Source organism: Acipenser ruthenus, chromosome 15 (genome assembly GCF_902713425.1).
Source record: "Acipenser ruthenus chromosome 15, fAciRut3.2 maternal haplotype, whole genome shotgun sequence".
NCBI classification, from domain to species: domain Eukaryota; kingdom Metazoa; phylum Chordata; class Actinopteri; order Acipenseriformes; family Acipenseridae; genus Acipenser; species Acipenser ruthenus.
Window position 1 is genome coordinate 35,352,569 of NC_081203.1, and position 17,518 is coordinate 35,370,086.

Consider the following 17,518-nt stretch of genomic DNA (forward strand, 5'->3'; position numbering starts at 1 on the left):
TGTGATCAATGACAGTCATTATTATAACCATGAGGCTCTAAAAACTATAGTATTGCACGTAGAACCAAAACACCCATCTACTCTACGGGTGCCGGTGGAACCCAACCCGAGTCATTAAAGAACTTGTAAGAAGCGGTGACGCTGATGTTTATGTATGGTTGGTTCGCTACAGTATTTATTTATGTATGTGTTTAGTTGTGTATTTGTTTGTTTGTTTAAGGAAATAGAATAATATCTGTTGTAAGCAATGGCAGTTATGTTAAGTGTCTCCCAAGTACTGGATTAGCCCCTACATGCTTCGAAACAGTTAACTGAACTCTGTCTGCGGCAGTGTGCATTGTACCGCCCCGCATGTTACGCTTCTAATTCTGATACATTGCAACTCGTAATAAAAGGCAGATCCTCGCCTGAAAGGCAGACCAGTCATGCAGCAGTGGCACGTTAGCAATACAAATTAAACACTGTCATTTGGAGCAAGTATGTGTAAATTGCATTTGCATCTGTATCTGTACCGCTCCAGTCCGGGGGGGTCGGATGCGACCTGAAGTCCTCGTTATCAATCCAGTCAGATACACGCTGTGTTAAAATGCTTGTTGTGTGTCCCGGTTGGTGATTCGTTTATTTCAGAACACAGTGCGGTGTGAGCATTCCGAAGGGGTTCTTTCCGCGTGCATACAGGCTACCCAGAAGCATGCCGGTCCAGCCCCAATGGATCACATACCGCAGGGCGGCTTGGAAATGTGTGTCCACCTCATCCTAAATCTGCACAGAGTCACCTGTGGTTTATTTGATTCAGAAATGCAGACAGCCACACACCTCCCTGGATTATCACACAGCTGTATTGCAGGGCAGTAGGATGCAACGCCAGAACAAAACTCCCTCTGTGAATGTACAAGGTCACGATCATCTTCACTAAAATGCAATGCAATATTTCAGTGTAAATCAGCTTACCGTACACTCCCTGGCAACAAATGCCTTCCAGACACACCGTGAGCAGCCACAACAGACCGCAAACTAAATCCATCTTGACGTAAATGTGAACATATCCAGCCCAGAGACGACGGAGCCTTCTTGGGGAAAGTGTCTGCAAGACAGAGCACGAATCCCGGCTACTGTCACACAGCACTCCCGCTGATAAATCAGTAGTGGCAGTAGGGAGGGGGAGGGTTCTTCAACCACCGAAAAGCATTCGGAATTACAAACAATTCTTTATTGTATATATATTTAAAATAATTAAATAGAAGAAGCCTCTGTGCTCGAGGAGAAGCAGAGTCGTTCACGGTGAAAATGAAGAAATGCACGTTTCACAAGCCAATAAAAAATAAGCTGAGTGGGCTTTTAAAATGGATCGAGCTAGGAGGGGAAGAAAGGAGGGCTCTTCTGCGTTTAAAAGTAGCTCACGAAGCTCCCCCGAGAATAATTAAACAGACACGCTTGATTGCAGTCGTGCAATATCCACACGCACCCCTGTTTACCAATTCCATCAGCTGCCATTGCTATTGCAACCCAGAGAGACCGTCTTTAAGATCACACAATACAGCTTGCCTTTCTCTCTCTTCCCGTGCTTATTTCTCTCCCCCCACAGCGAGCCGGTTGCCTCAATGCTGGAAGTTCCAGGATGCGCTGGATTGGTAAGTAAAGGTGATGCGCTCCCCACCGCTAGAATTCTGCAGCATCCAATACCTCCGAACGTGTCATCTCGCAGATCCACTAACGCAGAAACTGACAATGCACCTGATTTCGTAAGAGCCTCCCGATTCCTCTGCGAGAGCAGGCAGGAGAAGGAGTAGGAGGAGATGCGTTTCTTCTCTTTTTTCTGTCTTCCACACAGAATGCACAAAAGGAGGATGGATTGGTGGGCATGAACAGTCACGTTGCGCAATACGTGCTGTGGCGCTGGAGTGAGCGGGCAGCCGCAGCAAGGCGACGTCAGAGAGTGCGTGATTCTTCACAACGCATTGGGATGTGCTGCAACGCGCAGCCTCACTGTATCTCGACCATGTGAAAACCCGTGCGGTAACACAAAGCGGGGGACACATTAAAGAAAATATATATATCTCAGTTTTAGTGATAACGCATATAACCCAAGATTGTAAAACAAATCCTCTGTGTAGGTATTAGTCATCCAGCAGCACGTTATTTCACTGTCAATGTGTTGTAGCTTCAATGGGCGTAGACTGCTGATATTCTATTTGCATCGGCTCGAATTATCCTCAGAAATGAAAGTAATTGAAGCGCAGTGACATTTTCATGTGCTGCTTTGTACTGGTTGGGTGGTACAACAAGCACACACGTGTGCTTCATTTGTAATACTAAAGTAATCTCTGTGGCAATATGTGGAAGGTGCATCTCCCTTCACAGCAGATGCTCGGTTGTCAGGTGCTTCCGTGTCCGAGACTCCACACAGCTCCGATGTTTTCAGAAGAACACTCCGGGAAGTTTTGACTCTGCAGGCTCCTTCTGGAGATCAGACCTTACTGCAGATCCCCACCCCCAACTTAGTGTGAATCTCCAAAGCTTCTTGAAACAACTGGCACAGTCATTTAGCCATCTATGGTGTCTAATGCAGCAATAGATCTGATTATCTTACACAAGGCACAGTTGACGTGGGGCATTTTTACTTTAATTAAAAATCATTTAAATTGTAAATTCACTCATCTACTAAATATTTATGTGACATAGGAGTTAACTGAAGGTAATGGATTTTTCCGATGCAATGTGCTATGCATGAATTTGATTTATGTATTTATTCTGCACTGCATTTTAATTTAGCCTAATTTAATATGTTTTTCCTTCTTCTCGGCTGAAGTAGTATTCTGGTGCATTTTGTGCTCTTGGTTCTTAAGAGGGGATGCTGGTTAAGTGCACTTAATGAGGTTATTAATGCTATGCTCGTTCCGTGATGTTTCAGATGAATAGACCTATGCTTCACCAGTTTGACACAACTGGCAGAAAGATTAGTCAGTTAAGCTTTGTAAGCCTGCCAGCAAGTGTGCCTTAGCTGTGTGAATCTTTGTGGAGGTAGAAATCAGCAGGGGTGCAGATCTATGCAGGAACAGGGAAGTATCTGACCACCGAGTGACACGTCTTCAAGAAATGGGAAACGTCACCCAGGACAAATACTGCCTGTCTTACATGCAGTCGGAAGAGACATACAAACCCAGCAGCTGATGAGGAAAGTGATATCAGAAAGGCGTCATAGTAGTGCTGCCTGCTTATTCTGCACTGCCTTTATGCTTTTACATACAGCGCCAGCATGGTAGACAGTCCTCACTTCTTCTAGTAGGGTTCAAACTCTTCTCTTTGTCCTTAGAAACGTTTCCCATAGTAAAAGCGCAGCAAAGTTTAACCAAGCATAGTCCAAAGCATGGTAAATCATAGATATGCATTGTAAATCCCAGAGAGGCATGGGAAAGCATCTAAATAAATAAACAAATACATCAATAAATCAAAACATGGACCTGTTGCACTAGCCTAACCCATAGCTGAAAAGAACGATCTTTTACTTTGTTACAGTGAAATTGCTCCTGCTGCAGGCATTGAATGCTTTGACAATGCGTAGCACATTACCGGGCAGTCTAGATTATTTTTGTCAGCGTATATCTGGCCTCCAGATGCTTCATTGCTTCATTACATCAAACACACAATCATTAATTTCAATTCATCATTTTTTTTTATAAATTCCCCTAATTTCCAACTGATAGACACCTTCTCTGTTTATTTAGTTCTTTCTCTAATGGATTTTTTTTCCCAGCAGAAGAAAGTAATTTGTTCTTGTACAATCACATTACTATAACAGATGTTACAGGTTTTACCCTGGCTGTAAAGAAAAGGGTGTCTGTGCAGCATGTTCTTAATGCTGGAAATGAACACACTGTGCTCTGCCCTGTTATCAAAATCACAGCACTGATATTGCTATGAACAAGCTAATGCATTTGCATGAAATTCCATTTATTAATCACAGTCTGGCACAGCTGAATCTTCTGCTGCGAGAATTTAGACTGCTTTTTCTTGACTAATGAGATTAAAATATGCATGCTCAATTAGGTCACAGTATATTATCTGTCAGATGTATCTTTTTTTCTTAAGTTTTGGGGTCAAAATATAAAACTATCATTTCTGATATATTTTGTGGTTAATCATATGGTGCCCCTTATGGATACGTGTGCTCTTTGATAAAGATTACAAGGTAATCAAAGTGTAAATATCTTTTTTTGTATGAATAGGTTTTTAAAAGAACACGCATTACTTTAAGCTGGACTTATGAATGTTGCTTGTGATTTCTGTTAAGTTTCAGTGCACGCATTTGCAGAACTCATTTGCATATTTTTGGAATGCAGTATTACAAGACCTTTGATACCAATTATTCTTCTAACTAATGAATTGGATATTAGATGAGCTTTTGGTCTGGTCTGTCAGAACAGTGGAGGAGTAGCAAAGGGCAGTTAGTACCTGACACTGGAGAGAGAGTAGATCAGGGTAACTCAACCATACCTCTATGCGTTTACAAAGCTTACCTGTGCTTCACTTTATTACACCTGGGTGCAGTTTATAAAGGTTCTAACCCCAGGACATGGTTAAATCTATCATTTCTGTAATATTCAGTTTAGTTTGCTTTAAGAGGCTGGTTGTCCTGACCCTGATTAACACTTGTTCACATGTAAATCGCCAAAGATAGCGCTAATCAGGGTCTATGAAACTAGCTGGGAAGATGCATTTTAATAATAAGAACAATTACAGTCAATTACCGGAGCGCTAGAACTGTTATACTTTACTGAATACGACAATAATTATGTTCAAAATGAATGTCTCATATAGACATAAAAAAAACGAATTACAATATATAATGACATTAAAAAAACATGACATGTTTGCACAGTTTTGATGAATTGAATTGAATTATTGAATCTCTTTAATTGCTGTTTACAGTAGCATTTTAAAATACACAAAGCGGTCAGACTGCTGCTGATTACTGTATGAAATAGGTATTATGAAACCTCGTCACAATGCGAGTTCAATAACTGTATACATGTGCGCAGTGCTGTGGCGAGGAGGCAGAACATGTTACATCAATTAAACTTAATAGAATGTAATTAGTCTAGTGGCCTGTGCTAGACCTTCATGTAAAATGTTGCAATGTTAAAATATCAATATACAATTGCATTAACACGGAATCCATGTGTTAGATGTTGGTGGTAGAAGGTTTCCTGAAGTATTGCTGCAATGCAATTTACCAATAGTGTTGTTTAAGCATTTAGAGGTATTCTGCATCACTGCGTCATTGTGTGCTGGTCTGTGACATTCAAACTTGTATTGTGTGTGTGTGTGTTTTTTTCTCTCTCGTTGCAAAGCAGAAGCATTTTTGTACTTTAAAAAAAAAAAAACATTTTTTAAACAGCACAGTCCCTGAATAAATAACCCCCCAGAGGTGAAACTGCATTCTTCTTCATCACACACACACAAACAATTAAGTTCCCGAAGCTGGCGCCTAACCAACCACTGCTCATTAAATACGGTTTCTATTCGTAAGAGTCCTGTGCAATCCTCAATGTATAATGGAGCCTGCAGCACTTATGGATGCAGTGCACTCTACTGGCGAGTGAGCAAAATAACAAGCAAGAATAGGATATCGCTTATTGGAAGAATGTCATGAACTACAGCAAGAAATAGCCACGTTTACTATACTGTATATGAAAACAGCTTTCAAAGCTGCACTGACCATAATAAATTCCAATCTAACAGTACAATGTGAGGCTTTACTGTACGTTGATTCAGCCGTTTCATATATTCTCATTGAGTTTTTTTTTTTTTTTTTTTTTTTTTTTTAAGGCTGATAGCATTTTTATGTTTAAGTTGCCATTACTGTCTCTGAATAAAACCGCCTTATGTGAATAGAAAACGTACCCTGTACGGCCACCGTAACATCATAAACATGCAGGAGAAAATGTTACAAAACGTGCATGACTGTCCGCTCTGTTTTCATCTGTATCCCTTTGAAAGGTCTTTGAGAGTACAGTTTTATCGAGCCAGCCTATCCACACACTTACCGATGCCTTCAGCTATACTAGAACATGAAAGAAATGAAGCTTGTGAAACGACTGTGGGATTTATCCAGCCCCTGTGTTGCATGCATCACAACACGACCCAAGGACAAGAACTGGACGTCATCCCTTTAGTACCTGTGGCTTCAGCATAGGAAGCGCAGGAGCTATCGGTGTTTAATGGGTTTTAAAAGCTCAAGGGTCTACAAGATGGGAATGTTGCCCGCAAGTGACGGCCAAAAAATGTAATTTCATTTTACATGATGTATCTAGATAGCAGTCACATAGTAAATTGCAATGTAATAAATAAACCGCTAGACTTGAAAAAAAAAGGTCTCTCTGCACACTGCTTTGTGTGAGGCTTAATAGATTCCGTTTCCTCAGCCTGTCCTCATAGCAACTCACTCCTTTACTGTAAGTCCTGGGATTCGTCTGCTTGTTCTGCTCTGGACTCTCTTCAGCACTTCATTTCAGGCAGCCCCTGTTGAATTATCCCTGCAGTCACCTGACATCTGAATGCCACTAGCAGCCTTCTTTCAAGTCTATCAGATCTTCTGTCCAGCCCATTCTGAAACAGGGAGATTATATATATATATATATATATATATATATATATATATATATATATATATATATATATATATATATATCACAACACCAAGAACACCATTTCAATAGCAAACAAATAACTCATGTGTGAGATAGCCAACTGGCACAGTGTGTGCTACATACCGCAAGGTTTGTTTTTTCCCCAAACCCCAGCATTCAAGTATTCAAAGTGTCCTCTTCTTTTCAAAAGAGTCTCTGATGATTTCCCGTCTCTGAAGCTCAAGCCGTATGACCTCGGCTGCAGTGCTGTGCTTGTATCTGAAGCTCAAGCCATATGACCTCGGCTGCAGTGCTGTGCTTGTATCTGAAGCTCAAGCCGTATGACCTCGGCTGCAGTGCTGTGCTTGTATCTGAAGCTCAAGCCGTATGACCTCGGCTGCAGTGCTGTGCTTGTATCTGAAGCTCAAGCCGTATGACCTCGCCTGCAGTGCTGTGCTTGTATCTGAAGCTCAAGCCGTATGACCTCGGCTGCAGTGCTGTGCTTGTATCTGAAGCTCAAGCCGTATGACCTCGGCTGCAGTGCTGTGCTTGTATCTGAAGCTCAAGCCGTATGACCTTGGCTGCAGTGCTGTGCTTGTATCTGAAGCTCAAGCCGTATGACCTCGGCTGCAGTGCTGTGCTTGTATCTGAAGCTCAAGCCGTATGACCTCGCCTGCAGTGCTGTGCTTGTATCTGAAGCTCAAGCCGTATGACCTCGCCTGCAGTGCTGTGCTTGTATCTGAAGCTCAAGCCGTATGACCTCTCCTGCAGTGCTGTGCTTGTATCTGAAGCTCAAGCCGTATGACCTCGCCTGCAGTGCTGTGCTTGTATCTGAAGCTCAAGCCGTATGACCTCGCCTGCAGTGCTGTGCTTGTATCTGAAGCTCAAGCCGTATGACCTCGCCTGCAGTGCTGTGCTTGTATCTGAAGCTCAAGCCGTATGACCTCGCCTGCAGTGCTGTGCTTGTATCTGAAGCTCAAGCCGTATGACCTCGGCTGCAGTGCTGTGCATGTATCTGAAGCTCAAGCCGTATGACCTCGGCTGCAGTGCTGTGCTTGTATCTGAAGCTCAAGCCGTATGACCTCGCCTGCAGTGCTGTGCTTGTATCTGAAGCTCAAGCCGTATGACCTCGGCTGCAGTGCTGTGCTTGTATCTGAAGCTCAAGCCGTATGACCTCGGCTGCAGTGCTGTGCTTGTATCTGAAGCTCAAGCCGTATGACCTCGGCTGCAGTGCTGTGCTTGTATCTGAAGCTCAAGCTGTATGACCTCGGCTGCAGTGCTGTGCTTGTATCTGAAGCTCAAGCTGTATGACCTCGGCTGCAGTGCTGTGCTTGTATCTGAAGCTCAAGCCGTATGACCTCGGCTGCAGTGCTGTGCTTGTATCTGAAGCTCAAGCCGTATGACCTCGGCTGCAGTGCTGTGCTTGTATCTGAAGCTCAAGCCGTATGACCTCGGCTGCAGTGCTGTGCTTGTATCTGAAGCTCAAGCTGTATGACCTCGCCTGCAGTGCTGTGCTTGTATCTGAAGCTCAAGCTGTATGACCTCGGCTGCAGTGCTGTGCTTGTATCTGAAGCTCAAGCTGTATGACCTCGGCTGCAGTGCTGTGCTTGTATCTGAAGCTCAAGCCGTATGACCTCGCCTGCAGTGCTGTGCTTGTATCTGAAGCTCAAGCCGTATGACCTCGCCTGCAGTGCTGTGCTTGTATCTGAAGCTCAAGCTGTATGACCTCGGCTGCAGTGCTGTGCTTGTATCTGAAGCTCAAGCTGTATGACCTCGGCTGCAGTGCTGTGCTTGTATCTGAAGCTCAAGCCGTATGACCTCGGCTGCAGTGCTGTGCTTGTATCTGAAGCTCAAGCCGTATGACCTCGGCTGCAGTGCTGTGCTTGTATCTGAAGCTCAAGCTGTATGACCTCGGCTGCAGTGCTGTGCTTGTATCTGAAGCTCAAGCTGTATGACCTCGCCTGCAGTGCTGTGCTTGTATCTGAAGCTCAAGCCGTATGACCTCGGCTGCAGTGCTGTGCTTGTATCTGAAGCTCAAGCCGTATGACCTCGCCTGCAGTGCTGTGCTTGTATCTGAAGCTCAAGCTGTATGACCTCGGCTGCAGTGCTGTGCTTGTATCTGAAGCTCAAGCCGTATGACCTCGCCTGCAGTGCTGTGCTTGTATCTGAAGCTCAAGCCGTATGACCTCGGCTGCAGTGCTGTGCTTGTATCTGAAGCTCAAGCCGTATGACCTCGGCTGCAGTGCTGTGCTTGTATCTGAAGCTCAAGCCGTATGACCTTGGCTGCAGTGCTGTGCTTGTATCTGAAGCTCAAGCTGTATGACCTCGCCTGCAGTGCTGTGCTTGTATCTGAAGCTCAAGCCGTATGACCTCGGCTGCAGTGCTGTGCTTGTATCTGAAGCTCAAGCCGTATGACCTCGGCTGCAGTGCTGTGCATGTATCTGAAGCTCAAGCTGTATGACCTCGCCTGCAGTGCTGTGCTTGTATCTGAAGCTCAAGCCGTATGACCTCGCCTGCAGTGCTGTGCTTGTATCTGAAGCTCAAGCCGTATGACCTCGGCTGCAGTGCTGTGCTTGTATCTGAAGCTCAAGCCGTATGACCTCGGCTGCAGTGCTGTGCATGTATCTGAAGCTCAAGCTGTATGACCTCGCCTGCAGTGCTGTGCTTGTATCTGAAGCTCAAGCCGTATGACCTCGCCTGCAGTGCTGTGCTTGTATCTGAAGCTCAAGCCGTATGACCTCGCCTGCAGTGCTGTGCTTGTATCTGAAGCTCAAGCCGTATGACCTCGGCTGCAGTGCTGTGCTTGTATCTGAAGCTCAAGCCGTATGACCTCGCCTGCAGTGCTGTGCTTGTATCTGAAGCTCAAGCCGTATGACCTCGCCTGCAGTGCTGTGCTTGTATCTGAAGCTCAAGCCGTATGACCTCGGCTGCAGTGCTGTGCTTGTATCTGAAGCTCAAGCCGTATGACCTCGGCTGCAGTGCTGTGCTTGTATCTGAAGCTCAAGCCGTATGACCTCGGCTGCAGTGCTGTGCTTGTATCTGAAGCTCAAGCCGTATGACCTCGCCTGCAGTGCTGTGCTTGTATCTGAAGCTCAAGCCGTATGACCTCGCCTGCAGTGCTGTGCTTGTATCTGAAGCTCAAGCCGTATGACCTCGCCTGCAGTGCTGTGCTTGTATCTGAAGCTCAAGCCGTATGACCTCGCCTGCAGTGCTGTGCTTGTATCTGAAGCTCAAGCTGTATGACCTCGCCTGCAGTGCTGTGCTTGTATCTGAAGCTCAAGCCGTATGACCTCGCCTGCAGTGCTGTGCTTGTATCTGAAGCTCAAGCCGTATGACCTCGCCTGCAGTGCTGTGCTTGTATCTGAAGCTCAAGCCGTATGACCTCGGCTGCAGTGCTGTGCTTGTATCTGAAGCTCAAGCCGTATGACCTCGCCTGCAGTGCTGTGCTTGTATCTGAAGCTCAAGCTGTATGACCTCGGCTGCAGTGCTGTGCTTGTATCTGAAGCTCAAGCTGTATGACCTCGGCTGCAGTGCTGTGCTTGTATCTGAAGCTCAAGCCGTATGACCTCGGCTGCAGTGCTGTGCTTGTATCTGAAGCTCAAGCCGTATGACCTCGCCTGCAGTGCTGTGCTTGTATCTGAAGCTCAAGCCGTATGACCTCGGCTGCAGTGCTGTGCTTGTATCTGAAGCTCAAGCCGTATGACCTCGGCTGCAGTGCTGTGCTTGTATCTGAAGCTCAAGCCGTATGACCTCGCCTGCAGTGCTGTGCTTGTATCTGAAGCTCAAGCCGTATGACCTCGGCTGCAGTGCTGTGCTTGTATCTGAAGCTCAAGCCGTATGACCTCGCCTGCAGTGCTGTGCTTGTATCTGAAGCTCAAGCCGTATGACCTCGCCTGCAGTGCTGTGCTTGTATCTGAAGCTCAAGCTGTATGACCTCGCCTGCAGTGCTGTGCTTGTATCTGAAGCTCAAGCCGTATGACCTCGCCTGCAGTGCTGTGCTTGTATCTGAAGCTCAAGCCGTATGACCTCGCCTGCAGTGCTGTGCTTGTATCTGAAGCTCAAGCCGTATGACCTCGCCTGCAGTGCTGTGCTTGTATCTGAAGCTCAAGCCGTATGACCTCGCCTGCAGTGCTGTGCTTGTATCTGAAGCTCAAGCTGTATGACCTCGCCTGCAGTGCTGTGCTTGTATCTGAAGCTCAAGCCGTATGACCTCGCCTGCAGTGCTGTGCTTGTATCTGAAGCTCAAGCCGTATGACCTCGCCTGCAGTGCTGTGCTTGTATCTGAAGCTCAAGCCGTATGACCTCGGCTGCAGTGCTGTGCTTGTATCTGAAGCTCAAGCCGTATGACCTCGCCTGCAGTGCTGTGCTTGTATCTGAAGCTCAAGCTGTATGACCTCGGCTGCAGTGCTGTGCTTGTATCTGAAGCTCAAGCTGTATGACCTCGGCTGCAGTGCTGTGCTTGTATCTGAAGCTCAAGCCGTATGACCTCGGCTGCAGTGCTGTGCTTGTATCTGAAGCTCAAGCCGTATGACCTCGCCTGCAGTGCTGTGCTTGTATCTGAAGCTCAAGCCGTATGACCTCGGCTGCAGTGCTGTGCTTGTATCTGAAGTTCAAGCCGTATGACCTCGGCTGCAGTGCTGTGCTTGTATCTGAAGCTCAAGCCGTATGACCTCGCCTGCAGTGCTGTGCTTGTATCTGAAGCTCAAGCCGTATGACCTCGCCTGCAGTGCTGTGCTTGTATCTGAAGCTCAAGCCGTATGACCTCGCCTGCAGTGCTGTGCTTGTATCTGAAGCTCAAGCCGTATGACCTCGCCTGCAGTGCTGTGCTTGTATCTGAAGCTCAAGCCGTATGACCTCGCCTGCAGTGCTGTGCTTGTATCTGAAGCTCAAGCCGTATGACCTCGGCTGCAGTGCTGTGCTTGTATCTGAAGCTCAAGCCGTATGACCTCGCCTGCAGTGCTGTGCTTGTATCTGAAGCTCAAGCTGTATGACCTCGGCTGCAGTGCTGTGCTTGTATCTGAAGCTCAAGCTGTATGACCTCGGCTGCAGTACTGTGCTTGTATCTGAAGCTCAAGCCGTATGACCTCGGCTGCAGTGCTGTGCTTGTATCTGAAGCTCAAGCCGTATGACCTCGCCTGCAGTGCTGTGCTTGTATCTGAAGCTCAAGCCGTATGACCTCGGCTGCAGTGCTGTGCTTGTATCTGAAGCTCAAGCCGTATGACCTCGGCTGCAGTGCTGTGCTTGTATCTGAAGCTCAAGCCGTATGACCTCGCCTGCAGTGCTGTGCTTGTATCTGAAGCTCAAGCCGTATGACCTCGCCTGCAGTGCTGTGCTTGTATCTGAAGCTCAAGCCGTATGACCTCGCCTGCAGTGCTGTGCTTGTATCTGAAGCTCAAGCCGTATGACCTCGCCTGCAGTGCTGTGCTTGTATCTGAAGCTCAAGCCGTATGACCTCGCCTGCAGTGCTGTGCTTGTATCTGAAGCTCAAGCCGTATGACCTCGGCTGCAGTGCTGTGCTTGTATCTGAAGCTCAAGCCGTATGACCTCGCCTGCAGTGCTGTGCTTGTATCTGAAGCTCAAGCCGTATGACCTCGGCTGCAGTGCTGTGCTTGTATCTGAAGCTCAAGCCGTATGACCTCGGCTGCAGTGCTGTGCTTGTATCTGAAGCTCAAGCCGTATGACCTCGCCTGCAGTGCTGTGCTTGTATCTGAAGCTCAAGCCGTATGACCTCGGCTGCAGTGCTGTGCTTGTATCTGAAGCTCAAGCCGTATGACCTCGCCTGCAGTGCTGTGCTTGTATCTGAAGCTCAAGCCGTATGACCTCGCCTGCAGTGCTGTGCTTGTATCTGAAGCTCAAGCTGTATGACCTCGCCTGCAGTGCTGTGCTTGTATCTGAAGCTCAAGCCGTATGACCTCGCCTGCAGTGCTGTGCTTGTATCTGAAGCTCAAGCCGTATGACCTCGCCTGCAGTGCTGTGCTTGTATCTGAAGCTCAAGCCGTATGACCTCGCCTGCAGTGCTGTGCTTGTATCTGAAGCTCAAGCCGTATGACCTCGCCTGCAGTGCTGTGCTTGTATCTGAAGCTCAAGCCGTATGACCTCGCCTGCAGTGCTGTGCTTGTATCTGAAGCTCAAGCCGTATGACCTCGCCTGCAGTGCTGTGCTTGTATCTGAAGCTCAAGCCGTATGACCTCGCCTGCAGTGCTGTGCTTGTATCTGAAGCTCAAGCCGTATGACCTCGGCTGCAGTGCTGTGCTTGTATCTGAAGCTCAAGCCGTATGACCTCGCCTGCAGTGCTGTGCTTGTATCTGAAGCTCAAGCTGTATGACCTCGGCTGCAGTGCTGTGCTTGTATCTGAAGCTCAAGCTGTATGACCTCGGCTGCAGTGCTGTGCTTGTATCTGAAGCTCAAGCCGTATGACCTCGGCTGCAGTGCTGTGCTTGTATCTGAAGCTCAAGCCGTATGACCTCGCCTGCAGTGCTGTGCTTGTATCTGAAGCTCAAGCCGTATGACCTCGGCTTCAGTGCTGTGCTTGTATCTGAAGTTCAAGCCGTATGACCTCGGCTGCAGTGCTGTGCTTGTATCTGAAGCTCAAGCCGTATGACCTCGCCTGCAGTGCTGTGCTTGTATCTGAAGCTCAAGCCGTATGACCTCGCCTGCAGTGCTGTGCTTGTATCTGAAGCTCAAGCCGTATGACCTCGCCTGCAGTGCTGTGCTTGTATCTGAAGCTCAAGCCGTATGACCTCGCCTGCAGTGCTGTGCTTGTATCTGAAGCTCAAGCCGTATGACCTCGCCTGCAGTGCTGTGCTTGTATCTGAAGCTCAAGCCGTATGACCTCGGCTGCAGTGCTGTGCTTGTATCTGAAGCTCAAGCCGTATGACCTCGCCTGCAGTGCTGTGCTTGTATCTGAAGCTCAAGCTGTATGACCTCGGCTGCAGTGCTGTGCTTGTATCTGAAGCTCAAGCTGTATGACCTCGGCTGCAGTGCTGTGCTTGTATCTGAAGCTCAAGCCGTATGACCTCGGCTGCAGTGCTGTGCTTGTATCTGAAGCTCAAGCCGTATGACCTCGCCTGCAGTGCTGTGCTTGTATCTGAAGCTCAAGCCGTATGACCTCGGCTGCAGTGCTGTGCTTGTATCTGAAGCTCAAGCCGTATGACCTCGGCTGCAGTGCTGTGCTTGTATCTGAAGCTCAAGCCGTATGACCTCGCCTGCAGTGCTGTGCTTGTATCTGAAGCTCAAGCCGTATGACCTCGCCTGCAGTGCTGTGCTTGTATCTGAAGCTCAAGCCGTATGACCTCGCCTGCAGTGCTGTGCTTGTATCTGAAGCTCAAGCCGTATGACCTCGCCTGCAGTGCTGTGCTTGTATCTGAAGCTCAAGCCGTATGACCTCGCCTGCAGTGCTGTGCTTGTATCTGAAGCTCAAGCCGTATGACCTCGCCTGCAGTGCTGTGCTTGTATCTGAAGCTCAAGCCGTATGACCTCGCCTGCAGTGCTGTGCTTGTATCTGAAGCTCAAGCTGTATGACCTCGGCTGCAGTGCTGTGCTTGTATCTGAAGCTCAAGCTGTATGACCTCGCCTGCAGTGCTGTGCTTGTATTCTTGCTCTTGCTCTTTCATTATGAACTGCGCCGACAACCAGGTGCCCGCATTCTTTATGCTTGCCTTGGCAGGCTTTAATGTGAAAGACATGTAGCTGCTTCCTACAGTACATGGCAATAGGAGAATACCAAAGTTTTGTTGACATTATAACTCTAAATTGCTGGTAAAAGCTTAGAATTCACCCCAGGGAGGTTTACGTTCTGGTATGTTGTAGCCCAATGATACAAAGTGGTACCTTGATACATTTCCTTGACTTTTTAAAGAAGTTTACTCCCACTAATAGAGTGTTGTGCAATGAGTCTTCAGCCTGGGAACAGTTAGTATGCTGCTTAACTTCCATAGGGAAATAGCAGTCAGGAAACAAAAATACACATAAAGGATTGTGGTTTTTTATTTTTATTACAAGACCTGATTGTAGGAAACCCATGAGTTGGCCCGCTGGTCTCACCTGTCCGAGCCATCAGCACAGCAAGCTATTGCTAAAACCAGGCTGCCAGAGAGCGCCCAAGCCCTCGCAAAGAGAAACCTGCTGCACGGGGGAGAAAGGTGGGAGAAACACAACAAGACAACGTGTTTTTGATAGGCTTTAAAATAACATAGCTCCCTTACAGAAATAGCAATGCACTGTGCATGCATCCTTTCCTTTGTTATGCTTGCCATGTATTTGTAACATGCAGTAACAGTGTATTTTTGAGCCTGATAAGGTTGATGCTGTGGACAAGTGCCGTGCAGTGTTAAGCTACAGTAATTGCTTTTATATGTCTTGGAGCTGTGCCTGGATTTATTTTGCCATTAAAAAAAGTGAAGCTTGATAACCCTCGGTTCTTCTCAACCGGCATACAAAAGAGAAGAGCTCTACTTCCAAGCGATCAGTTTAATCGACATGCACACGCCATGCTGTCCCTGATTGGCTGGTTCCATTCAGCTGTTGACAGCAGGTAATCGGGTGGTGGATGTGTGGACAGTGTGATTGCTAGGAGCTCGGAGTCTGCAGCTTTTAGGGCATCTATTCGCAAAAGGAAAGTTGTGGATGTGGACCCAGCTTTAGTTGTTGATTCTTTTAGGCCCCTCTAATGCTGCAGAGTTCCCAAGTCGTTCCTTTCACACTTTTCCAGTTAATTTTCTCTGCTTGAATTGTTGGGGTTAGGGATTAGCAGTGCACAAGAATGCAAAGCCCATATTCTCAGGGGGCTAAAAGTGTGACTCCACTGGCAGCATGTAGATCAGATGGCTGAGAGGGAGAGGGAGATGCACTTGAGCAGCTAACATGACCGTCCTTCAGTATAACTACCGTGACAATGCAAGGACAAAAACCTACTACACGAGATTAGTCTTTGGTGTGTAAACTATGCTGCCAGGGGACCACAAGTGTAATTTAGAGAAGGGTTCACTGTCTCACAGGATACTGGGAGCCTCAGAACACAGCTTGATTCAGAAAGCTGGAGGTAGGAATACTTTGGGATAGGAAGCGTTCCAATTACTTGCAGTTAATTCCATCCAAAAAGTTTTTGCTCCCTCCCTCTTGCACTGAGGTTGAGATACGTTATTAGATTGCATAGGATTTTCAAGCAAGACAAGAGGCTGTCCCTCGAGACTGTATCCTTGCACTGCCTTCCATCTCTACTCCTGTTTGGTAGCTCTAACAAGCATGTAATCAAGAGCAGATAACAAAACGCTGATGCAAAATGACAGAAAGCCTCAGGGTCAATTATATTCTACATACGGAAATCTTCAAGCACATCTGCAACAATTAAAGGACTTAAGATAAAATGAAAATGTACTAGTGTTACCTTGGTGCATCCCTTGAGGGCTACGCATCTCCTTTCTTCTCTTGTAATACAAATCGAAGAGGAAGAACGACTACAAAAGGTTCTGCACCAGCAAGATTTTTAGCTAGCAGTCAAATCCCGCAATTATCAGGCTTATAAGATAAGCGTGTTTGCAACATTATGACACATGGTTAGGTCATAGCTACTGACCGTGGCAGACCATGCATTGAGTTCCATTATAAATCCCTTTTCTGTAGTGTGATATGGTCGGGCAATTGCTGTTTATTCAGCCATGTGTTGCATTTCCAAAGAAATGTGCAAGTTGTAACTTAAAAATAAGGGGTAATGCTTTAATATGTGCTTTATACTGTACATTCTTTATTAGGTAGTTCCACATATGTATGTAGTTATGTACTGCATATAGTATATACCGTACACAAATAGGATTCAGGTGTTACTCAGTGTTCATCAATACATATGCATAATAAAGTGTGATCTGCAGCTCTTCAGAAACGGTGTTATGGTGTTATTAGTTTGTCCTCGTCTTGTTTCTCAGACCTGGCTGTTGACCTCTTCAGTCGTAATCCCATTATCACCCACCTTAAAACAACTTGGAAGAGGTCTAGAATATCACAGGTCTAGAATAGCATGGTTCTAGAATTGCTGTGTGTATTTTAAAGCACCCTTATGGCCTCACGAAGGTCTCTCAAGTAAGAAAAAATACTTTAGTAAGAAAAATACTTGGATAAAATGCGTCTTTCTTCCATTCAAAGTGAACCTAAACAACAATAAGAATATAGTAATTAAGCTGCTCTGTGATTGGTTGATTTCTCATATGTGATTTATGATAATTAAGATCACTGCATTTTTTCCCACCCATCCCATGTTGCTCTTCAAACTCATCTCGTAAGAACTCTGCAAGGTAAATATAGGTGACGTTTCGGTTGCTTGGAACCTGGAAACCCTTAGGCTTCACATTTCTTAAATATTTTACAAGAATAAATAATTGCTTATTAGTTTTGGAGTGGAGGCTTCGACAACTGTATCAAGCATGATGAATAATGAATGCCTTCAAGTGAGATTAACATACAATAAACTCACTAATGTTAGCGTTTACCTCCCTCTGGGGGACCAGAATCGGGTTCAGCTAATGAAATGACACTTTTAGCTGTGATTATTTTAGATTTTTCCAGCTGATCATCATAAGTGCTGTAAGACTTCCGCAATTAAAGTAACAAAGTACAGCTGATATTATCTTTATTGTAAGAGTAACAGCTCTTAACTGTCATTGCTCTTCCGATGGGTTACAGGTGAAATAAGAAAATGTTGTCACTGGACCACCTGAAACATGTGAACCTCTAAATGCTGACGTCATGTGCATATGCCAGTCTACCTCCGGTCCCAACAGCAAAATCCATAGTCAACCATGAACCAGCCAGACCCAATACAATACCTTACACACTGAAACCTTCGCATCCACCAATACAGCCCTGAAACCCAACCAATTATCTGACACTTTTCTCTC

General features: G+C 46.4%; 1 protein-coding gene across 2 annotated transcripts in view; it reads right to left on the reverse strand.

Annotated features, from left to right (window-relative positions):
* Positions 1 to 2,177, reverse strand: part of LOC117422490 (MAM domain-containing glycosylphosphatidylinositol anchor protein 2) — a 129,882-nt gene extending 127,705 nt beyond the window's left edge. For both annotated transcript variants that reach the window (XR_009307419.1, XM_058988083.1), the window contains exon 1: positions 952 to 2,177. Coding sequence is in view for 1 of the 2 variants with exons in the window: in XM_058988083.1 (XP_058844066.1) it covers positions 952 to 1,024 (73 nt within the window). In the remaining variant the exon portion in view is untranslated. The remainder of the gene's footprint in view (positions 1 to 951) is intronic.
* Between the last annotated feature and the right edge of the window lie 15,341 nt (positions 2,178 to 17,518).